The 25590-nt window shown below is 47.1% G+C and overlaps 1 protein-coding gene across 1 annotated transcript in view; it reads right to left on the reverse strand.

Annotated features, from left to right (window-relative positions):
* The window catches only part of TENM4 (teneurin transmembrane protein 4), a 593562-nt gene that overhangs the window by 107507 nt on the left and 460465 nt on the right, over positions 1-25590 (reverse strand). Inside the window, exons 17-19 of the mRNA XM_046016487.1 lie at positions 15233-15418; positions 7711-7737; positions 274-420 (exon numbers count right to left, since the gene is read on the reverse strand). Coding sequence (XP_045872443.1) covers positions 274-420; positions 7711-7737; positions 15233-15418 — 360 coding nt within the window. The remainder of the gene's footprint in view (positions 1-273; positions 421-7710; positions 7738-15232; positions 15419-25590) is intronic.

A 25590-nucleotide genomic window follows, 5' to 3' on the forward strand; every position in this document is an offset into this window, starting at 1 on the left:
CAGTCAGGGGGATTGCACAACTGTGCCAGGCAACACATCCCACTATTGAATTGCTAGAAAATTCTTTCTTCCATATGCCTTATCCTCTCCACTGGCTGTCAGATGGCCATTAATTTCATTTCGGTTATTTCATTTAAATTAATTAAGATGGAACAACCAGAGACATGTACTCATTCCTTCCAGCACATGTGCAGTTTGGTGCGCACCTGTTGCCCTGGACCCGCGCCCGACCCCCGCCCAAGCTGCACGGCGTCCCCAGGGCCGGGGACCTACCTCCATCGTTGTCTTTGCCATCACCGCAGGCAGTTTCCATGGACGTGTCGCAGCCCGCTCCTCTCCAGCCCAGCTGGCAGACGCAGTGCCAGCCGTTTAGGTCCAGGGTACATCTGCCATTGCCGTTGCACAAGCCAGGGCAACCCTCTGCAAGGCAAAGCATACAGCATGGAGCTCTGACCGTCCGCAGCCACCTGCAGTCACACACACTCGTGCTCCTCCTGCCTGCTCGGGAACTGCTCTCAGGGCCACCAGCACGTCGACGCCCTCAGCACCCCGGGAGGCCTGAAACATTCCCCTTGGAAAAGTGATCAGGATTCCCAAGGGCGAGTCTGTGGATATGGGCCTGATGGGTGACTGACAGAAACTTCTGCCTGATCCTTGCTCCATGTTCACGTGTGTTTTTGCCATTTCTAGGAGGTGTTTGAAACAAAGGAATCACCTCTCCATTTACGCCTTATGTTCCCTTGGCACTTCTGGGTCTCATTCTAGAAGGGCTATCTTTTTACTGGGGGAAGTACTGTTGTACTGTTACTTGTACCGGACCCTCGGTTTTTCACTTATTTTGTCCCATTTTCTCCTGAACAACTGTCTTTGCTTTGAGGAAGAGCCCTTGGGTCTTCTCCTTCCCATCTTCTCTATTGCAACTAGGAAGAGGGTTCTGCATGCAGAGGACCCCGACGACTGCCATGAGAGTGATGATCTAGGGCTGTCTGGGACTGCAAACGCAGCTATGGGCAGGCTGCCCTTCCCCAGTGTTGTTCATCTGTCTATCCGGGTGCCTGTCATGTATTAAGCACCTTCTCTCTCTGGGCTAGTACAGCAGGTAGAGAGATGGACAAGACCTACTTCTTATTCTTGGGGGGCATGCAGACTACCAGAGAAGACAGATTTGTATAAGCAAAATATTCCACTGCTAAATGCTCTTGGGGAGAGGTACACAGCCTGGTGGGAACCGGATACGGGAGGGGCCGTTGTCTGAGGGAACCTTGGGTGACAGAATCAAGAAGGGTCAGGCGATGTTTAATTCCGCCGTGGTCCCACCTTGCCCATATCATAAGGTAGGGAATTATCCTTACCAGTCGAGTAGATTTACAGGTTTTTTATTACCACCCTTTTGAACCCTTCTCTTTTGAGTTCATGGCTCAGAAATCTATGTCTGAGAATCTGTTAAATTACATGGCTCACTTCAGCTTCTCTTTGGCCCTTGGTTTTCATTCAAGTCTTCATTTTAACTCCTGCCAACTCCTTCCTCAGAGAGGCTACCAAAAAAAAAAAAAAAAAAAAAAAAAAAAAAACCACCAAAAACAACAACAAAAAAAACAAACCCCAAACAAAAACCCCCACAAAACCACCTTTCATTGGCCTGCCTTCTGTGTCTTCTCTCTGGCCCTACGCAGTCTCAGGGAAGGGTATGGATGTCAAAGTCATCTATAAAACTAAATTTATTATGAGCAGCAAACTGCTACAAAGATGGCTATAAAGTAAATTTATAACATTTATGCCACAAAATAACTGAAAATTGACCACTTATTCTTAAACGGGACAAGGGTGAATGTAGCTGTCCAATACAAGATGCAGGCCGAGGCAGTGATGCCCTGAATGACCCACCAATTAGAATATAAAACTTTAGTGTTTCAAGGCCTGTTAGTAGTTGGCTTTTATTACAAAGTAAAAGAAAAAGAACCTGTTCATTTGTATTTGAGATGTTCAGACAGCAGCCAATCAATCACTCTGGCCACCTGTTTGTCATTCAAAGGAAGAAACAGTTATTGACTGTGCACTCCAAGCCTAGCAGGGATTCTTGCAGAAGCCTATTGGGAAGGGTGGGAAGCCACCAGCATGGCTCCCCGCAGGTGACCGGGACAGCAGGTGTACAAGCGTAGGGACAGTGCTGTGGCATGCAGGTGATCAGCCAGGCATCCGGACCCGGCTCCCAATACCAGCCACCCTTCCTGGTCCAAACAATGAGAGACCCCCTCTTTCCCCAACTAGTCCCATTTAGATGTTTATCCATCCAGTGGGACGGCCTTTCAACGGAGCTTCATTTGTATTTGAAATCAGTCTTGGAGGAAGGAAGTTGAGTCCAATTGTTAAGAAGGGTAGTAGATTGCTTTCTCCTGCTCCAAGATGTAGCCTCCCATCAGTGGCAAAGAGTATAAGCCTGGATGCCTTACCTGCCTGGTTCGCCACTTGGTGGGTTTTATGACTTTGTTTAGTTTCTTTGAGCCTCAGCCTACTTATACAATGGGGTTGCTCGGGAGATTAAATAATATAATGTATGCATGATGCACAAAGTCTGACTTACAGCTTAAAGACAGTATATGAGTCTTCTACTGACTTTTACCTCCTATTTTAAGTAGAAGGCATACACTAGCATGGATTGCACCCATAACCTCACATAGGCTCACAGAATGGCAATGTAGAGACTTGAGGCACTTGTCTAGGTCAATGTCACCCAACCTTGTCTGTGAAGGCTCAGATAATAAATATTTTAGGCTTGTGAGCCATAGGGTCTCAGTTGCAATTACTCATATCTGCTATTGTAGTGGGAAAGCAGCCAGATGTAACATATATCAATACGTCAATGAATGACGGCTGTGTTTCGATAAAACTTTATTTACAAAAACAGATGACGGGCCAGATTAGGTCTGTGTGCTGTAGTTTGCCACCTGCTGGTTTAGAGATTTCAGGACAGTGATACAATGACAGTTGCCATCTACTGAGGGTCTACCATGGCTTGCCACTGTGCTAGACACTTCACATAAATTACTTTAAAAATAAATAACTTTTTGTTATTTTTTTCAGATCCTGATTTTCTAAGGCAGTTCCAATTTTACACCACTTAATCCTAAATTGTAAATTAAAAACCACGTGCTGTAACACAGTGTGGACTTTGGAACTGGGCAGACCCATGGGATGACTGGCAAATCATTTAGCTCTCTCTGCCTCAGTATTGTCATCTATAAGATGGAGGTAATGCTTAATTCAAAGCGTTGCTGGGAAGATTAATGAGATAATGCCTGTTAATTATTTAGCATGGTGGGTAACCTAAGTAGGCATTCAATAAATGACGGGTGCTATTATTATTATTGAATTGATTTGTCTTAATGTTGTGTAACTTCACCAAGAGATTCACAAAACCAGGAAATAACCTTCGCAAGTCCCAACTGTATAAACGTCTGGGTCAAGAGCTATGGTCCTCATAATACAAACCTTGCCAGAGAGAGCTGAGACAAGCCCAACAACATGGTCATGGGGGTTAACATGCAGCTCAGTGGGAGGCAGCAAGATGGATTCGAGGCCACGAGTCCCAGCCCAGGGCCACTACTTCATGCTTTCCTAGTGCTCTGTCCTCCCTGGAAGCAAGCGTCCCAAGTATATGTAAATTATTAATTTTGTAATTAGTATAATGTCTTATTCCCTCCATTAGAATATAAACTCCATAAAGGCAATGTTGGCTTTAATCCAGCGCCTTGCACACAGCAGGTACTCAAAGGGTATTTGTTGAATCAATGAATGAGACAAGAGACTGGGTTCTGGTACCTGCTGCCTAACTTGTGGAATCTCTGCAAAGTTACTTTTCCTCTTTTGGCCTCAATTTTCTTATCTGGAAAATGAAGGTTCAGACAAGATGATGTATTAGGTCCTTCCAGTACAACTGACCCAAAAGAGAGGCTCAAAACTTTAGTCAGCACCTACAGGATGCCAGGGAGGGGGTCTTCATTCTAGGGCATACAGAGATGAGATACATCCTCTGCCCTTGATAATTTTATACTCTATTTACCTATACCTTACTTTGTTCCAGTAAGGACTTGCAATGGGTCTCATACTCTCAAGCAATACTTCTCAAAGTGAATTTTGCAGAATGCCAGTTCCATGAGGTCCTCAAAACCAAGCTTCTGTGGTCAAGTTTGGAAAACATTTTATCCTATAATCTCACTCTAGAAAGTCACACTGAACATTGATACCTTAAAGGCTCCGAGGGTCTTACAAGGAAGAAACCTGCTTATTTGATCATCAGGACAATTTCCAATTTGACCTCAGAACTTTCTTTCCCCAATTACCACTTATAATAATGGGGAAGATTCCATTCCACAAAGCCCTCTTTGGGAGCCCCTCTCTGGTGAGCTTGTCTTAGTGCATGATGCCAAATGCACACATTCTGTGCTGCTCAGAGACCTCCGAGGGGGCGAGTGTTCTCGGGGACGGGAAGCTCTCTATGTGAAATCACAGCAACACATTAAGTACTGTTAGTTTCCTCAAATGGACCAAGTTATACCCTGGGGATCTGCACTGTCCTCTCCATTTCAGGGTTTCAGAGGGACCTGAGTATCTGTGGGTTAAATGAGGTTTGCTCTCAGCCAGCAGTTTCTTCTGGAGTGATCACACCCCCATTAGCCAGGATGAGGCAGCCTCCTCTGGGGTGACTTGCTGACTTTCTTAAAGCAAAATGCCCATCCTTACCCACCACTAAAGCTCATTAATTCTACAAACTCTGAGACTCATCAATAATTCAGAGAACCCAACTGACATTAACAATCCCCTCTGGAAGGACTCACATCAGGCATTTGCTAGAACCAAAATAATGTAATTTCAAGGTTTAGGAAGGCCTAAGCTTTTCAAAAGAAAAGATGCCCTTTAAATGACAAGGGACCACTTTATCTTCAGCCTTCTGTGTAAGCCTATGAAGAAGTCCCCTTGAAGCCAGCATCAGGTATGACAGGAAGGCTTTCCAAATCCTTGAAGACAGTTTTTAGTTAAGTGGCAAAGGAGCTGTGTATTAACCCTATCCTATATCGGAACGTCCCATTTCTTTATGGCTCTCCGTCCAGTCCTCTTGTACTTTTTCATCCCTACAGTCACTTCCCTAGACACGGTCACCATCATCTCCCATCTCCATGATGCCAAGAGTCTCCTAATTGGTCTGTTTGCCCTCCACTTCTCCCCCTCAACTCTTTTTTCCCCACTATGGCCAGACTAATCCTTCCAAATCACAAATGTCATCATCAAGCGACCATCCTACATTTAATAACCTTTAGTGGCTTTCTCATATGCTTCTGCCTAAAGTTCACAATCTTGGTCTATAACGCCCTGCCTAAATTGGGGGGTTCTTCTTGCAAGGTGACCCCTGGACATCTCCCATCATAACCCTCATCACACTCATTGGAATTGTTTTATTAGTGTCTACTCTGCTAGCCTGCAGCAATACAAGAGTAGGAAGCATTTCTGTTGTGCGGTATGCACATTTTCTGGTGCTTAGGAGGAGTTCAGCATATCTGTCACGAGCATGTGACTGCTGACACAAATGGAAAACAAAGAACAAAAGTTGGCTCGTCTTTGGTGGCATGATACTCTATTCAGACAAGTCCTAAGTTTGCACGGTACAGGTCTCTGAAACCTTTTTTTTAAGGATTAGAACCCATTTTACCAGAAAGTCAGCAGGATGGGGGCCTGGTTCAAACACAGATTTTGTTTAAAAAAATTGTCTTTTAGAGCAAGTTATGATGTATCAGCCTAATCCAAATAAAGGTCTGGTGATATTTTCTGAACTAAAGATCAGAACAGGTGGTTTGAGGGAGAATATATATCACTTCCTGGTGAGGGTGCCAGTTTGGAAGGCATGGCTTGGAGGAAGAATACCAGAAATTATGGGACATTCCTGGTGAATGATGATAGAAGACAGAATGCTGGAAATACAGATTGGGTCAGGAAATTCAAACTCCTGGCTCTGGCGCTCACCACAAGGGTGACCCAGGGTGGGCTTCCCCAACTACCTCAACCACAACTTCCTTTTCCAATAAAATGAGTATAGTTACATCTGCTCCCTTAAAAAAATTCAAAGAACTTGCTTAAGACTCAGGGATATGAAAAAAATTCAGACAGTATGAAAAAATTCTACCAAAGAGATGGTTACATTATTAAATTTAATCCATACCGAAGATTCCTCTGATAATGATCATGTGTGAGATTCCTGTTTTAAAGAGGCTCAAAGGGACTACTCTCTCTTGCCGGAATGACTACATTCTCAGCTGAAGACTAGCATGTAAAATGCAAGGACCCTCGCTTCTCAACACCAGGCATCTGTCTGATGGGCCCCATTAACACCTTTCCTGTACTTGGCAAAGATGTTCTGATTGGAAAGCAGTCAGTCATTTATGTTTTCCCCAAAACCATTCCATAAGTTTTTAAACAGCTGTTGCTATCTCTTATTAAAAGCCAATTTAGCCATTTTCTTTACAATTTCAAAAATGACTCTGGCAAATGAAGTTCTCCAAATTAAGGGTGAGGATAAGAATATGATGATAAAATAGCATCACTAACGTTTTTTGAGCATTACCCCTGCCTGTTTGCTAAACACGTTACATTCCTATTTTGCTTAATCCTAATGCCAACCCTATGAGGTAGGTCCTGTTACCAAGTTCATTGTACAAAGACTCCCAAGTGAAGGGAGGTTAAGTAACTTGCCCAAGGTCATCCAGTTCATTACCTGGTGGACTTGGGATCATTGTCAGGCAGTCTGACAAGGAAAAATACTTCCTTAACCACTGAGCACGTACTCTGTGCCAGGTGATAAGTTAGGACTTCAGGATAAAACGATGAATATTGTAGGATATTTCCCCCCGGGGGGGTTGGGGTCTCCTCAGGGGGGTTGTGCACCCACATATGGGTGCACACATATCTGATCTTTCCAGACTTACTCTTAGAGGAATCAGACCTATTTGGGTAAATGGGGCACTAGCTAATTAGTAAAGATGTTGAAAAGGAAATTACTTTGCCTATAGGGAACACTCCTCGAACATAAATCTTACCAAACTTGGGGCTTCTCTGAAAAGGAAAAAAAACAAACAAACACAAAACAAGCAAACAGACCACCCACTTCCCAAGGTCAGGGGTCTGTGTCCCCAACCGCTCAGAGCCTGTCACAGCACCTAGCACACAGCACTAGTACTAGCGAGTGCTTCATATGTGGTTGTTGGATGAAGGACCATGACAACAGTAATGTAATGTAGTTGCTCAGACTTCTGAGCTTGCTCTGGAGCCTCTTCTTTTCTCAGGCCACCCACCCTGGTCCTCAGTATCTTAATTCCGATGGACTACGGGCTGTAAGGGATGGGCAAGGTGACAGAAGATGGGGCAGAACGAGTGAGGGGGCGTATGTGTGCACGTGGAAGGAAGGACAACAGCACAATGGTAATGTCACAGACAGAGCGAGCACTTAGGGGGAAGAATGACGCTCCAGGTATATCAAGCACCTCGTGACCAAAAACCCCTTTGGGGAGCAAACGCTGGGACAAAGCTGGGGATGTGGCAGCATCTAGACACCATGCTTCTGCGGTGTATATACATTGCTCATATACACGTTTCTTCTTTTATGCTCAGACACAAACACACACACACAAAGACAATAGGAAAATAGAGGAAGGAAGACCATACCTTTAACTACCCTATCCAGATAGTGCGCTTGGGGAATAAAAGACAGGACATTTAATGTAGGATCAAATAAGTGCAACACTGCCTGCCACGTACGTAACCATGCCAGGTGCCCAGGGGACTGGGGGGCGGGGATGTGCCCCATGTTTGGGACAGACCTGCCATGGTGGGGAAAAATAAAACCAAAGACAAGATGACATGAGAGAGAAGGAGGGAGAGCAAGCACATTCTCCAGGAAGGGTCAAAAGGAACTTCAACTCATTCTATGACCTAGGGATTTGGAAAGGTCATCATGTATAAGAAGACATATGGCTAGGGAAAACAGGAGAAAAAGGAGGACAGGAAGTGCAGACATGGCCATGCTCCTGCTCTGTCATGGGTATTCAACTTCATGGAACACTAGAACTTGCCCTTTGTCTATCCAGAGGAGTGTGCAGCTTCCGTGTTGGGGAAGCAGCTATAAAAGAGCAAGTGTTCCCCACCTGGGCAGAGGGGCTTCCTGGCAGCGGGAACTTAGACATATGCAAACTTGGGATCATCTCTGATATGCACTAGGGAAGTGGACTGAGTCTTTGGTCAAATATACCACCAGATTATCTGTTTGCCATTCTTGAATTTTCCATGGACACATGTGTCCACACAGACTCGAATGCAGAATGCTTGGTGTTCTAAGTAAGAAGCATTTCTCCTTGGTGCATCTTATGGAGAATGTAAGGTTGGGTCAATGGATGTCACTGTGAGAAATAAGAAAAAGAAAAGAAAACCGGGCCACTTCTCAATGCTTGCTAACTCAAAAGACAGAATGGTGTACGGTTTGTCTTCCAGTGGAGGGGTTGCACCCAAGCCTTGACTCACTCAGCAATCGAAGGTTTTGCTTCTCTCTGAGGATGGGTGTCAAACATTGTTCTGAAATAAACTCCATAGTGCATCTATGTGGCTGGGTCTTGAAAGCAGAGCAGCCCTCTTCATTCCCGGCATCAGTCAGTTGCCGTCTCACTTTCCCCACCTGGGCTCCTCATAGCTACTGGGGGACGTCCCTCCCACCCCTTTCTCTACAGCTCCCACATGGGCTCCCACAATGGCCGGACCAACGGCCGGCCGTCTCCTGAAGGGCGCTATGTTTTCCACCAGGGGGGCCTCCATCCTCAGCTTGTTTGCACACATGAATCCACAGCCCGTAAGTAGGACTGGACTGCAATGGTGGGGCCTTATGTGGAAGCCCTAGGGTTCTAGCAACTGCAAGAACATTCTTCCTTTCTTCGCTAAAAAAAAAAAATAAATAAAAATTTATTTTTTCAGTCCTCTGGGTAGAACAGACACTGTTGCTGGTCATCAATATATATTTGCCGCAAAAGACAGGTGGATGAGAGGCTATGTGTCTAGTTGAGGTTTCCATGTGGTCTTTGTTTCTAGAAGAAATTTGCTCCTGGAGGCTGCACAGCCAAGTGGAAAATTGGGAAGACGAGCATTTAACTGGGCCTGCGTGCTTCCCCTTCATTCTTATGGAGTCCATGAGAGCACAAGACAGAAGGAAAGAAAGTGGAGGAGAATGGCATATGAAAGCAAGAGTGTATAAACAAAGTTGGAAAATGCTGAATAATGAAAGACAGGGCTGGCCCATGGGTAGCACAGCCCAGGAAGTGTCTCTGGCTAAGGTGAAGACTCTTGATTCTTGGTTCATCTGTCATGCCTGTCTTAGTCAAGTTGTTCATCTCATTTTTCAGGGTGACCTAAAAATCTCTTAGACATCGCCTCCCTTGATAATGTCACCTGAGAACAATAATACACAGGGTCTCCTGAACTTCCTGGCTCAGTTTGTGTTCTCAGCTTTTGGATCTGTTGAGTTGTGCACACAGACATGATCACAGATTGTTGTAATCCCTGCGCCCAGCTGCAGAAGAACTGGAGCTTCTCTCATGGGTTGGAAATGATGACGAGGCTGGCTCTGGTGGTGAGGACCGATTATACCTCCTCTGCAGGCGAGTCTCCCCAAGCCTAGGGCTGACTTCACAGAGCTCTCTTTTAATGCCTTTTGGCCAAGTCATTTGTTAAGAAATGAGTAAGAAAAATCTCTATTAAGTGTAAGTATAATAATACTCTAATACCTTTAAAAAATGCTTCCTAATTTCTCTAGATCATGGGTAGGAAGAGCAGATAGTGGAAGTGACTGAGGCAGACTCAGGTTACAGTGCTGTGGGTTTCAGGAGACAAAATGGGCATTCGAAACTCCAAGCTCTGGTTCCACAAACCACCGTCACACAGTGATCCTGAGCCACACGGTGAGTCCAGAAGCTGATAATGGCCGGTCAATACCAAATCCAAGAGTTTTCTGCAAACAGAATAGGGCTTCCTTCTACTTAAGACGAAAGGGGTAACTGGATCTTTGAAGTCCAATGCCATTTATTTATAAAAGCCACATGCAGAAGTTCATACTGTTGCCCTTGCTTCTGTTGTTTGAAAATCTTGGTTCATATGCCCTTGAGTATAGTCACTTAAAAAAAATCCACCATGATTTTAATATAGTAACTTTCAGGAAAGATGACACAAAGTCCATGAGTTTGCACTTGTGGATGATAGACTCAGGACTTTGGGATCTTTCTCCACAGGACTTTGGGATGCCGCTGATGACAGTAGAGTCCCTTTCCTCTCAGGCTATGCTTATTTTTTCAACATTTGCACACGTTTCCTAAGCTCCTTCTCCATTCCCATCACTATGCAAGAAGCTAGAGATAATGGAGGCGCACAGCTATTTATGATAAAAGGCACGGAGTCTGTGAGGTCTTAGATCTCTTCAGCATTTCTATGGCCTTCAACATGCAAATTTCTTTACTTGACTTGCCTGCACCCAAACAAGTTTTGAAAAGTTTATCCCAAGAATCTTCGAGGACCCCCTATCAAAGGTTGTGGAGAACGTGGCAAGAGGTTCTTCATCGTCATTCTCCAGGAGCTTCAGATGGCTCTAACAGTTGTATCACTGGTACACATCAAGCCAGATTAAACAAGGATTGTTATAGCAGGTGATGGTTGGGGTGCTTATAATCATGTAACTTCTTCAGATGTTTGATAAACAACCAAAGAGATGTTCTTGTAAGACCTTGGATAGATTAATCCCCTTTGCTTTGGATGAAGGATCAATGAGTAAATGGCCAATGGCACCCACCTGAGAGGGACTCACAAAGCCTTACTGACCTCCTTCTAGTTTCCCAACCCTTCCATGTGTGGGCTAACATCTCTCAGGACCATCAACTCTGATAACCTGGGGTAGATCCCTATTCATTTTCTCTCGTCCTTGCCAGCATCTGTCCTGTCAGGTCCCAGGTCCTGTTGTGTGAGAGTACTTTGAAGGACGAGGATAGGGTTATCAAACAGGCTCCGACAACTTGTGAGGGTTTTTTAAGCTCTCAGTGAAGGACCGTCTGATTACAAACGAGAAACCTGAGAGCTACCATTGAAAAGTGGACAAAGAACTCAGAAAACTGTGTGGCCTTTCTTTACCATCTCTTTTTATCATGAAATCTGGCTGGGCTCACTTGAACAACTGCATCATCACAGTATTATTCCAGTCTGTATTCCCAAAGGAGGATTTGTGTAAGAATCGAGATTTATATGATTGGACAGCTCTCCTGAAGCCTAGTAAATAATTCTGTGTATCTGGCATCTTGAACAATCACAGCTTTGGGGTCAAGGTTGGAATTTTACAGATGTAATCAGGAGCTGGCATTTCCCACATGTGTTTTGAGACTTTAGAAACAAGGGGCACTGAAGTGAATAAAATAATGATTGTAGAAGTGATCAAAAATGATAGTACTGTTTTCAAAGAAATAGGAAAAAAAAATAGACACTTTCTCAAATTTAACTATGATTTTTAGCTTTTTCTAAAGAATTGGGAGGTCAAGCCCCAGACTTGAAACCCATGAAATTTCCGGAAAAGACATCCCCTGAATATACTTTTAATGTCTCTGTAGTGATCATATACTTGAAAAATAGAGCCACGTCAATTCATCTTATCTTAACTTTTGGATGAGGAAAAATGGGTTTCATATATGCAAGTGGGAGCATTACTGACAAGACAGAGCGAAAATGAAAATCCCCTTCTTATTTGTGTATATTTTTAGAAGCAGGATAACTCAGTTTTGGGATGATGGGTGTGCAGTTCTGTGGCCAGTGGAGGAGGAAGCCTCCTGGACTTTGTCATCCCTGGAGGCCTCCTCCAGCCTCCCCCGTTCTGTGAGTCACGGAGGAAGAAGATGAAGCCCCTAGCGACCAGGTGGTCTGCCCATGCTGCTTTCACCAAAGACCTTTCCTGCAGATGCAAAGAGACAGATAACTCCTAACATAAGGAATTAGGATTCAATGTGAATAGTCTTGCTTTTTGACAAAATTACTGTCATTAGAGATGATGCGCCTGTCCATTTACCTTTTGTTCTGAAAACCAACCTCTTCTGGAGAAAAATCAAGTAGCTTCCATGAAAGACAAGATGGACCAAAGCCTCCAAAAGCAGATATTTAATTGCTACTATAATACTCTGCTCTGGGAAATGTCACTGGGGTGAAAGTATTCTTACGCTGGAGACTTGACCACAAGGAGCCCAGACTTGTCCTTGTGTTTACTGCCAGCTGGCGGGTCATCAAACCGTTCTTTCCTGTTTACGGAGGCAGCAGAGTGTGAATAAACAGACCCTCCTTTCTTGCTTCTACCGCATGGAGGTCTCTGCACCAGTGTCGCGGATTCCAGCTTTTTCTCCGGTACAGGACGTAACTATGCTCCAGCATGCGAACTCGCTGCCCTATCATGACCTCTTGTATGGTAATGAGATCTGATAACAAGAGAAAATGTAACACTTGGAATTTTTAACTTGCCACAACAATAGTTTTTGTCTTTTCCTAAATGGCCCTCAAAGGGAGTGAAGTTCCCTGGAAACATAGGAAGGTGCTTCTTGTCCCCAGTTAAGGTTAAACAGGGGTTTCTCCTTCTCATTCCTATTCCAAAAGGGAAAAGAAAGCACCACCATTGTTTCTCGCCTTTGCCTCTTCTACCCCTTCTCTTGTACTGAACAAGACGACTGGAGTGTTCCTTCAGAACTAAGCTGCTGGGTTTCTCACTGGGGATGCAGCTGGCCACAGGCAGAGACCCACAGAGAGCAAGTTGCCATGCGGGGAGATTACACAGGGACAAAGGAAACGCTCACCACAAAATGAAAGGTAATAGAATTCTGAGCCAACGTCCTTTCATCTGAGCCACTATGACTAGTCCATTACTTCTTCAATGTCCTGTGACATTTTTCTGGTATTTATGACTGTCAACCTCCCTCTTGAATCATGCACATTTACCTTGATGCAGTTCTCATCTGGAGGGCAAAAAGCATCTGCAATCCCAAGGAGGAATTTGCTCTTAAACAGTGATGATGGGTGCGCGGGAGTGCAGGGCTGGGGATGGGGTTGGGAAGTGAGGCTGGGGTTGGGGGGGGGGAATGCTTTGACTTCCTGGCATCCAAACACACTGGATATTCTTCAGGCCAGGCTGCTGAACATCCATCCACAAGACATTAGACGCAGCCCAGCCTGCCCACCAGCGCCGGCATGAATCATCTGTGATTGGGCTCAGGGAGAATTCCCTGAAATCCCTCATCGTCATTTGACTAAGATGAGATGCTTTTATCTTATAAAAGTCTGCCATCCATAAACTTTTTGGAACTTGGTAAGGTGAGTTGAGAACGCTGTAACTGAGTGATAGAAAACATAACGTACTCTCTCCGGACTCTGCTTTTGGTTTTAATAGGGATGCCCCCCCGCCACCGGGCTGGGAGGCTAAAAGGTCAGCCTGTCCTCAGTCACGGGGAAAAGTGAGGGTGAGGGGAAAGTGGGGTTTAAAGAAGAGGGCCCCGTGAGTGATGAGGGCCACTTCTCATGAAGGGGTGTTCAGGACGATCATAAGGTAGGATGACACAGACATGAGAGGCCACCCAGAAGCGTGCACTATGACAGTGTGGCACCTTCTGCTGGGGACAAAGAGGGAAGGACCACCCTGGGCTCTGGAGCGGCTCTGTTAAGAGTCTGGGGTGGGCAACATGCTTCACAACTCCGAGCATAACAGGAACAAGGAGGCACAGCCTCCAAAGGATGCAAGCCAATGCCTCATAGCAAACCCAGGCTGTCCTGTGGGCCGCAGAGCAAGCAGCTGGTACAGAGACCCTGCATGGAGGCTCTGGAAACCAAGCCTCAAATTCCTGTTCTCCTTCCTACAAGCTAAGTGACCTTAAGCCTGAGAAGGAGGGAATAACACATGTGCCTTCACAGGGGGACTCTCTGGAGTATGAAATAATGCAGTTAGAAGCCCTTAGCACATGCTTGGCAAATCGTAAACACTCCAAAATTAGAAGCCGTTATTATTGTTAATAAGCACAAGGGCTTCCACTGCCGTTTATCAACAGAGCGATGTTGTGGGCACGGGGATGATGAATACAGACTAATTTCAGGTCACAAAACAAAAGGAATGACGCTAAAAAAAAAAGAAAAGAAAAGAAAAGAAAAGCTGTGACCCCATTTGCTCAAAATGTCTCTGTCCCTTGAAAGGTCTGGGGTTAGCTTCCCAGTTTCCGGAAGCCCCAAGAGGGGACATTTAGAGTTGGAGAGGAATCCGACCTTCCAAAGCCATGTGCTTGCCATCTGATCACAGACCCTCCCTTTGCAAAAAATGGAAGGGGAAGAACTTAAAACACACACACAAACCAGTTGATTCAATAAAGAGCTTTTGGTGAGTGCTCTTTCTAGGATAATAAACCAAGCAAAATGTCTGGCTGTGTTTAAAATCAACAAAAGCAGCAGGCAAGGCAGGAAGGAGGGAACGGAGTGATGGGCTTGCTCTGAGAGCTGCCAACAGCATTGCTTCAGCAGGGGCAGCCTGAGGAGCCCCCCGAGAGCAGAGAGGAGACGAATGCAGACAGGATGGAGGCTGAGGACTGGGGAGGGAGGGATCTCGGCCTGATGGGAGGCAGATGTGGCCTAAGGCCCATGGGAAGCTTTCCCCAGGATTCCAGGCCAGTGGGGGTGGGGGCTAAGAGCTAAGCCTAAGCCCTCTCGACCAGATCACGAGTTTGATCGTCATGGCCACACGTACCCAGCCCTATACTCCCTGCCGGCCTGTGCTACACTCTTTCTACGCATTATGATCCCCATGATATAGGTCAGTAAACCATGGCTCAGAGAGGCACTGGGATAGCCCACAGCTGCTAAGTGCTGGTTGTGTGCCTTCCTCTTGGGCCGCAGCTCCTCAGCACAGAGATCTACAGCAGCTGGCCCAGGAGGGGTATACAGCAAGGCATGCGTACCAGCTAATAGACATTTGAGAAATGCAGAATGGGAGGGAAAAGGTTAAAAATGCCCAATTGTGAGTTTACGTTCAATCGCTGCTGGGAGATGCCAACCATAATGTCGCCAGATGAAAGGACTTTGTGCCCAGCTCCCACATGCGGACAGAGGCAGCATGCGCCCCACGGCAGACCCCCCGGGCCTGGGCCCGCCATACCGATGGTGCAGTGCTCGCCATTCCAGCCGGGGCTGCACTCGCACTTGCCATCGCGGCAGGTCCCGTGCTCCGCACAGCGTGGGTGGCAGGCCCGCTGGTCGCAGGCCGCCCCCATCCAGCCTTCCTCGCAGCGGCAGGTGCCCCCCACGCAGACGCCATGGCCCCCACAGTCGGCAGCACAGATCTCTGCAGGAGGACAACAGGGGAGGGAGGGGAGAGAAAAAAACACATTTTGAGCCGGTCATTGTCGGGAGCAAGGGTCACACCTGGCTACCTTCCTTGGCTCCTGGGGAGGACAGATCCGATTTCAGAGGCCTGGGAGGCTAATCTCCCCAAACAATGACCCTCGGGTGAGAACAATTCTCCAGGCAAAAGCCTGTTCTGAGCCCGCTTCCCTTACCAACATAGGCCGATAGAAGGGCTCTGCTCTGTTTGCTTTCCCTTACTGCCAGCCTGCCCCCACTCTTGTGCTCGCCACTTCCAAGGGGGACCGGCCTTCTGAACAGATGCGAGGAAAAGTCAAATTTAATTAAAAACTGGTTATGTGTGAAAACAAAGTGAGGACGAGTCCCCGATGGCCGAGGGAAGGGCTTGTGGGCCTGGCTGCAGCACGTGCAGGGGTCTGGGGCCCAGGTTTCCTTCGGACCCTGACTGTCCTCAAGGCAGAGTGAGAGGGAGGCCGGCTCCCTGCACCCCGCGGATGGGGAGAGACTCTGGGGGCTGGTTCTCTGCTTTTGCTGCCTGTGCTCATCCTCCTGCACACTGCCTTGCCACTCTGACTCCAAGCACCGTCTCCATGGCACTTTGGATCCAAAGCAAATAGCTAGGGACCGCGTCCCAGCCAGAGTCGAATCACTCAGCCCTTCACAAAGGCCTGCCTGTGAGCTGGTGCAGAACATGCACGGCCCAGTTCACAGACCCGCTGGGCACAAGGTCAGTGCCAGCTTTCCCGTTCCATGGGCAGAGGTGGCGAAGGCTCCGATGCAGGTTTTTAGGAGGCAGGTTGATCAGCTGAGGCCACGGATGCTCTCTGCCAGGGCTGTGACGGAGACCCTGCCTGCCGTCTGTGCCTTATGGCCCAATAGTCTTCAAATGAAAACCCCCACGCTTTTTTTCTCTTTCAAACTAAATTAACTGGCACTGTGCCAGGCTGCATTTGCCCACGACAGCTTGGAAGATTCCGAGCTGTATTCCTGGTTGAGAAGCTACTAAGAGTCTAGCTATTTTTTGAAAAGGGAGATAAATCAAAATGAGATGTCAGAGGCTTAGACCTTCCGTATCAACCTACAAGGCAGTGGCTATGATGTCTGTGAATTAAACAAAACAAAACCAAACAAAACAAAACCCACAACAGCTGAGTCACGATTATGGGGTGTCCCCATATACCTGACATCTTGTCAGGCCCACTACCTGGAAAGGAAAGTACTACATGCAGAGACACACCAGATTTCTCAGCTGCACAGAGGTGAAGGGTCCACTGGGAAATGGGCAAGAAGCCCTGGCCTGGAACTGGGGGGCCCAGGTTCTGTGCCAGGCTCAGCAGCTTCTGAGCTATGTGACCTCAGGCAGGTTCCTTGACGTCATGGATGTATCGAGTGTGGGCAGCAACGAGGATGCTGCAAGGCACCTCTGCCAACCATCAGGGCTGCGGCGAGCACTCGGTGAGGGGCGAGATTGAGAAGGGCATGGCCAAGATGCCTAACTCAAGAAAGGTCTCTCAGGACAATGAACTTTAGACTAGGAGTCCACGGACCAGGTGCGCAAGGCCCGTGCCTGCTCAGCCCCTCATCTGCTGGGTGACCTTGGGGACATCAGTCTGCCTCAGTAGGTGCTGGGTTTCCTCATCTACTTTGGGGGGAATCTGATGGCAGCTAAGGTCTCTTCTGGCCCTAAGATTGTGGGAGTCTGTGACATAAACACCCTCCATATTTCACAGCAGTATCTACCCCCAGGGTTCGGCTCAAGGATCTCTCCTCTGGGAAGTCTATGATTCACCCTGTGGTTATTCTCTTGTTCCTTGCCCTTCCATTATTACATGGTAAACTGATTTTCTGTTTCCCTGCTGGTCTCGCTGTCAGACTAGGGACATCCAAGTCTGGACTGGACTCTCCTGATCGCTTCTATGCTTGGTCCCCAGTACAAAGTTTCATCCAGAACAGACCCTTAATTGACGTTTGTGGACTAGGGGATGAATCCTGTGTGCCTGGGGTGATAGGAGCCTGAGAACGTAAAGTGATTCATTTACACCCTGCTCAGCCTGGCTGAGGGCCGGGCCTGGCCTCTCTCTAATGGAAACCTCCCAGGTTGGTGTGGGGCTGTGGGCAAGTGTCACTCCATCCAGCAGCCCTCCAGAAATGTGGCTCTCTCAGGATGTTCCTTGAGCTTCCTTCCCTTCTTCTCATACAGACAACGTCTTGACACAGAGTGACAATCTCCAACCCCAGACCTTCCAAAGTCCTGTCTTGGAAATTTCTAACCTTTCTGCACAGAAGTGACCCCTGGTGACCCTGGCAGCAGGGCCTGCCTCAGGGCTGCAATTTTCCCCTGAGAGACCTGGGAGGGACCGTTAGTTTAGCATTTGTTTGGTTTTACTCAGCACTTTCTCCAGGTGGCAGTTTATGGTGTAAAAGTCAACAGCGAACAGCGAACAGCGCTTCTATTCACTGAGGTGTGAGCCAGCAGAGGGACAGGCTGCTGGGGCTGAAGCCTGGGTGTTTTCAGGCAGCAGGGCATAGGGGGTCTAGAGCACAGGAGGCAGCCTTCTCCCAGCATCTGCCTGACCTCAGGCCTTAGCTAACAGGTAGGCCATTCCTATGTTAATTAATCTGAAGGCAGTGTGGATGAAAGAACGTTGGACTTAGATGTGATTCCAAATACATTCTGCCAGTTATGCGACCTAGGCAACCTGTGTGATTGCCGAAACTCATTTTCTTCTGTGAAGTGGGGATGGTGACAGCATCCCTTCAGAGGCTGCCTGATGGACAGCAGGGATCGATGCTTCATATAGACTCGTTCATTATTCATCCTGCTTTCCGAGTGTACCTACTATGCGCTGAAGACCGTGGCTGGTGCTGGGAACACACAGAAAAACCAGACCTAATCTCTGTCCTCTGGGAGATCACGATCCAGACAAAAGTCACACTGGTACTGGAATCCCAAGATTACCCAAATAATCTACAGTGGTTACTGCTGTGCCTTCTTGCTTATCTGCAATGAATAAAACACCATGAATTTTAGGATTAGACAGATTTGGGGTCTGCCCTTGGCTTTGCCACTTACTGGCTGGGTGATCTGTAAGCTGCAGGTTATGAAAGTCATTGAACCTCACTTTCTGTTTCTGTGAAATAGATATAATAATTCCCATTGCATCCATGTCATAGGGTTGGTGTTAGATCGAATGAGGTAATGTGTGCAGATAGCCATTTTTGGCTTAATAACTAACACTTATGTCAGGTTTTAGAGTTTACAGAGCACTCTTCACATACCATTTCTCACTGAACTATCACAACAATGCTGTCAGAACCGCTGGTTGCCATCTTTCCTAGCGGGGAAGCTACTAGTAAGACCCAGGGAGCATCAGCGGATTCTGTAAGGTCATGTGGTCACATGGGGCTCCTCCTTGTTTTGACAATTTGAAAATGCGCCAGACAGACATTGTAAGATTATGGAAACTGATCAGCAAAAAGGCAGGCTCTCCTTGTGGGGACCTCCTGATGGTTCTTCCAGCAGATCCCTCTCCTTTTCTGGCCCTGTTGCTTATCCTTTGTTACAACCAAGCCAGCCCCTGGATCTATGTGAAACGAAATGAGATCCCCTACATGGAATTTCCCAGACATTCAGTCTCACTTTTGTCATCTGGAGACTTGCTGGGCTGTCCATCCAAACCCTGCGTTTCCTCGCCAGTTTACACTAGACATGCTCTCCTGGCATGAAGCTGAGGTTGCCTGGTGGCTGGGCACCTCTCCATCAGCCTTTTACAAGCTGGGTTGTGAGCTCTTACACATTTTAATGGAAGGAGCCTGAACAGAGTGACCTTGATGTTTATGGGGTGCTAACTGATGGCAACACAACCTGTCAGTGTTCAGGTTCTCTTCTGCAGACAGCCCCTCTGCCTGCATGGGAGACGCACTGACTCTGTCGGGAGCAGAGATTGGAGCTGCTACTTTTATCACTTGGCCTTGAGTTGTAGGCCTGTTGTTATTTTTCTTATCTGTCTCACCCTTTTTTCTCCCTTCCTTCTTGATTTTGCTTTGACATTAAAGCAGACAGAACTTTCCAGAGTGGGTGCTGAAGCATGTGCTTCGACAGGTCATTTGCCCCTTGCATAACATGAGTGGCACTCTGTGAAATTCGGGTCACTGCTCCTCTCCAGTAATAGTCACCATATGTATAACGTGGGGATGACACCAACAACTGGAGAGGGTTGTTGTGGGAATTACTCTTGTTTAATTTCTTGAGCACCCACTACGAGCCCTTCCAACAGAGGACACTGTGGACAGTGCCAATGGATGGTGATTGTGATGGGCATGGTTCTCTCCTGACCTCAGGGAGTTTACATTCTAGTGCTGTAGGTGGACACAACACCAATCAGTTACACAAGCTGACATGGGCAGAGGTGAAACTTCTACAGAGTGCCCAGCACACAGATCGGGGTATAGTAAGTTTTGTACACACAGATTCTTGTGCAAGAGAAAGGGAGGCATAGCGGCTCATGCATTGGCTTGACATCAGAACGTCAGAGGTGAATTCTGACTTAGGGAACATACTGGATACAAGTGAGCACTTGATCAATGCCCATCGACCTTCACGTGATAAACATCAGAGCTTACCGGAGGAACACTGGAGGCGTCGGGCCCTGAGAGGAATCTTCTGAAGGACTATAGAGAGTATCATCCATAGGGTAGACTTGGGCTCATATTCTGACTCCCTAGTTTCCTTGGGTCCTTGTGGAGTCCTTGGAGAATTAAGGATTCAGTCTCTCTGAACCATACTTCTTCACGCCCAAAGTAAGGAGAGTAATCACGGTCCCCCACTAGGTGAATAGGGATGATGGAAGAAAAGGTATATCTGAACGGCCCCTTGTAATTTATGCTATGGACGCGATCTATCAAGGAGGACTTAAGATATCCTGTATCAGCAGAGCTGCCCCTCACCTAGCAGACAGGCATCTTCCTGAAGAGCAAAACACCAGCTTTTAAAGTAAGCAGCCTCAAAATTTAGGTCTGCTTTCTCCAGTCACCCTGCAGGGCACCATCAGCCAAGACCATCAAAGCCCAGTTAGAAGCCATTTGTATTTGTAGCCTTGACTTCCTCTTGCAGTCAGGTGAAAATCCAGGTGAAAATCCCCAGCTGCCCTAACATTCTAATTCTGAGCCTGTGAAGTTCTTGACTAAATCATACAGGACCCTGGAGATGGACCAAGTCAGGCCCAAGAACAAGTTAGCTCTTCTCTGAGGGAAAGCCATGCCCACATGTCTTGCCTTCTGCCCTGCCTCACTAGGGTACATATGTCTATCTTCTCTCTAGACTAGGAGCCCCCTTAATAGCAGGCTCTAGCTTCTTCTCAACTTGGTTCCCTGGCAGTGGGCACCAGACATGGCACAGCATGAGATCTTGATAAATATTTGTTGAAAGAACAGATGAATTAAAAAAAAAAAAGCCTCACAGAAGTGTTATGTCAGTTGGGCTCAACTGTGTCTCAGGGCCCTATGGTATAAAATTTATTTGGTTAGATACATTTATACAGGGGCTCGGTCTCCTTTGTGCCTAACCTTCCTAGAAACTCCTCTGCAACCTCTGACTGAGAACTCTGTAATTCTGAAGGGTCTTAGCCCGTACTCCCACACGCACACCTTCCTTCCTGCTGCCGCCCACCTCCCACCCATTCTCCTTCCATGATGCAGAAGCGAGCAGGCAGGTGAGGAAGAAGTGAGAAAGGGCAGGGAAAGAGAAAAGATTTGGCTATTGGTTCACTGCAGCCCCAAAGCACATACATAAGGGGAAACACTGCCCCAGGCTCCTCTCATTAAATGTTAATCCCGATATGAGCCTGGATGAAGCCTGGGACCTCGTGCAGCTACGTTTTAATTTGTCTGGACTTACTTTACAATCCTGTTCATTAAAATAGCTGGTAGGGGAAGCTGTGACGCTCCCCTAAAGGGACAAACTTACATATATTTTTCTCATAAAATTTCTTCGACTTGGAAAGATGCTCAAAACTGCCACAAGTAGGGAATGGAGGGGTCCCCACCCAAGGATCTGTGGCCTTTCCTGCTGAGCAAGGAGCAGAGGCAGGGGAAATGGAGTCTGGGCTCCATGTGACCTCCTGGGAAGTCCGTTAATAAGTCTGTGGTTAGCACTAAAAGGGATAATAGGGAAAATTGTTCTATTTTGCTTAGGACCTGAGGTTCTTAGAATGCCCTTAAGAAATTTTAAGGGAGGGTTAAATAATCTTAGATGATTCTTGCTAGGATTTTGTTTTATCACTAGCTCATCGGAGTGAGTGAACAACCTGGGGAATTACTCTGAAATCCTGGTCCACGTTAAGTCCAAGCCACACCAGACACTCTGTGAAGCAGAAACAAGGGGAAAATGGAGAACCCTTGTTGGTGGCACACAAATGCCATCCCATGACACCCTCACAACAGCCCCGTGATGGTAGTCTCATCCCTGCATTGGAGTAGAGGAAACAGCATGAAGAGATGGACTTGCTCCAAGGTACTTAACTAGAGTGAAAGGTGACTACGACTGATACAGCTTTTTGACCTGTGACTTGCGTGACCAGGCTGAAGAGCTCAGTTGTAATCTGACATATTCCCATGACTGTTAGTCACGTATGAGATCATCACCCCAGCTACGGGTGCTCTGAAATCAGTCAGTCTCCCTCCTCACACTGACCCAATGCTTACCTATTAAGTACTTTGCCTTTTGTTTGTGTGTCTGTTTATCTGTCTGTTTATCCTCCATCTGTCTGTCAACCCATTCATCTGTCCAATCCACCCAACTATCTAACCATCTAACCACCTATCTAGTCACCAGGCCATCTAACAGCCCATCTGTCCGTCCGTCCGTCCATCCATCCATCCATCCATCCATCCATCCATCCATCATCCATCTATCCATCACCCAGCCAGCCAGCCTTATGGCTTGGACAAGTTACTTCATCCTCTGTGCCTATACACAGGGTTTATACATTAACATCTCAGGTTCATCTGTGAGGCTTAACTGAACAGCATGTAATGTGCCTAGTATATCTTTTACAGAGTAAACATTGTATGGCAACTGTTATCACGTTCACGGGCTGCAAAGAGCCAGGACAAGGCAGGGTTTAGAGCAAGAGGATGATGTGAATAACTGAGCTTCCCCTTAGCAGCTGGAGAGAACCAGATCTGGAGCATAATCTGGGGGACAGCACTATTCTGGTACCTCATCTTCTGGAGAGGAGTATGTAGGCTGAGACACGTTTAAGGGACAGGCCAGGGTAATGGGAAAGCACTTCACCAATGGCTTCTGTGTTCTCAGTGAGGTAGGAATCTCCACTGATGGACAGATGTGGACATTTCCCTTGAAGCTGGAAGGGCCCAGGAAAGGCTAAAGATCATGCACATGGTTCATGATTTGGCTTCCAGGGCTCAGAAGTGGGCTGTAAGCTGAGAGATGGTGAGTGGCTGGGATGGTTGTGGATTCTGCAAGGTGGATATGGGGAGAGGGACAGACAAGGGGGCTGCGGGTGTTGAAGGAGAACAGCTGGAGGTGAAGGACTGTAGAACTAGGGGAAAATGACAGAGAAGGAGGAAGTTGGCACTGGGCAGGAAGTGGCCTGCCTTTGGGCATGGGATCTCCCTCGAATGGGTTTAGGAGTAAGAGAGAAAATGAGGAGAAAAACTTAGAGGAGCAGTTTTTGTGATGAGATCATGAGTGGACACTTTGGAGATGCTCTAGTCATTCTGTAGACAGGAAAACAAGGGCCAAGAGAGAAGAAGTGCCTGTCCTTTGCCCCACAGGGACATGTTCGTCAGCACTTGAGCAAGAGCTTGATGGCTGCCTTAGGAAATGGTCATGGAAGGGACAAGCAAGACAAATGGCTAAGGGCGGGAGAGTGTTTCCCACACTCTGTGGTCCCTCCTCTGTGCCTCTCTACAAGCTATTTCCATGGTCTGGGTTCCCCTTGTACTTCGATCTTCCCACGTTCAGCTGTACACTGGCTTTGAGTTCTGGGTCCTCCTCTTTGAAGCCTCCTTTTAGTGACCCAGCTGGAAAGTTTCACCTCCTGCCTTCTCAAAGCATTGGATGTGAATCTTTATCAAGGTAAAGAGTCTCCCAGTGTTCCCTCCCCAGCCCTGCCATTGCCAGCCTGAACTCTACATTCCCTGGGGAGTCTTACACAGGAAATGTATCTTCTGACTACATCCATGTAACTGTGCAAGGTTCTACCATTTTGCACAAAACAGAGGCTTCGAGTCACACATGGTGGTGTAAGAGCTTGGTCTGCTACTTCCCAGGGACCCAGCACACCTCTGAGCCTTAGCTTTGACATTTCTACAATGGTGATAAGGATTCCTAGCTGCCAGAACCCTAAACTTGATTTGAAAGTATGCTGAGCACCTACTAAGTGCCAGCCACCCCTAGAGGCTAGGGATTCAGAAATGATATTAAATTATCCCTACCATCGAGGAACTCAAGTCTACCCACACGTGTAAAGGAGCACCAAGCTGTCACCATGCTCAGTACACAGTAGGATGCTTGTAAGTTACCTTCCTGTTCCATGAATAGCTATCCCTATATGTTTTAATATAGCACCTCCCTCCCTCCTTCTCTCACTAAATTGGGTGGATGGTTTTTAGTCTCAGTGCAGGTTTCAGGAGGAAGCCAGAAGGAGAGGAAGATACAGGAAAGGAGCCTTCAACTTCCTCACAGTAATTAGCTTCCTTTTGACACTGAGGCCAAACCCAAGCCACTCTCGGGTGCTTTTCAACTTCCATCCCTCTCACCAGAGGGTCAGTACTGCTCCCAGCCCTGCTCCATACCACAGCTTTAGTTGGCAAAAAGCTAATGAGCCTTGGAAACCACATGGCCTTTCACCTCACTTGAGGAGCTTGGAGTGCTTTCGAACCAAGCAGAAAAGTGGATTCCAGGATGTTGGTGCATAGCGGTCTCTACATCTACTCCCCTGTGACAAGAATTTCGAGCTTTATGAAGCACCTGTCACAGGAAGTGGTAAGCCACTGCTAGTCATCTTAATTGCAGGATATCTGGCTTCCTGATTAGAGGAGTTCAAACTTAGCTTGAAGGAGGTCTCCCAATAGGGTCTGACTTGCAGAAGGATAACAAGGGAGGAAAGGGCTGGTGAGCACAGAAGCCATACAACATCCCCAGGATGGGCTGGAATGCGGCCCGAACCCCCACTGAGAGGGCACGCTCACCCAGAAGGTGAGCTAAAGAGATAGTGATGTTCAGTCCTCTTCCCAAAGATCCCCGGTCCTGATATCCTTCTGTGAAAGGCCCATCTCTCCACCCTGGACATGTGCTCACCTATCTAACTTGCTTCCGGACACCTCCACCTATGTGTGTCCCTGGCACCTCCACCTACATGCCAAAATGAGTAAGCTTTCCAAAACCAAACCTCATCATAGCACATTTCTGCCTAAAATTTTTCAGTGGCCGCACTGACAGATAAATCCTAAACTCTTTCAAGGCCCTACATGACTGAAAGCTTGCTAACTTCTCTTACCTTTTCTCTGTCTCTCTAGTGCCACAAATATCTTAAGCAAAGCCACTCCAAACTACTGGTCTTTCCTGGAAAATGCCATGTTCTGTTGCATCTTTGTATCCAATTGCAAATCTTTGACTTCTACAATGGGTTGCTTCAAGATGCTTGTCTCTTCCTTCTCTCCCTCTGCCAACTCAAATCCAACCTCCATCACCCACCTTAAATCCCGCTTCCTCCAGGAAGCCTCCCTGATTCTCCCTGGCTGAAAGCAATCACTCTTTTCCTTAAGCCCCTACAGTACTGCCTGGTACCTCATGGTCAAGATCCAGTTTACGTGGCTCTTTGCTGTGGCATCCACTGAAACGAAACCTTATGAACCTCATACTTGACTCATCAACAGTATCAGTATAAACCTTGGCAATGGCCAATGAGAGAGTTATGCAGGGGATAAACATGGGCTCTGAGCCCAGAGAATGATGGCATTGAATCCTTGTTTTCCCAGAGTGTCTCTGGGCAAATCCCTCGGGCTCTCTGAACTCTGGATCCCTGGGAATAACACCATCTCCGGGGTCAGAAGCTTATGTATTTGTTGTCTGAATAAATCATGATGCACATACAGGAGGAGCTCTATAAAATGTAAATAAAACTT

Source organism: Meles meles, chromosome 8, assembly GCF_922984935.1.
Source record: "Meles meles chromosome 8, mMelMel3.1 paternal haplotype, whole genome shotgun sequence".
NCBI lineage: Eukaryota > Metazoa > Chordata > Mammalia > Carnivora > Mustelidae > Meles > Meles meles.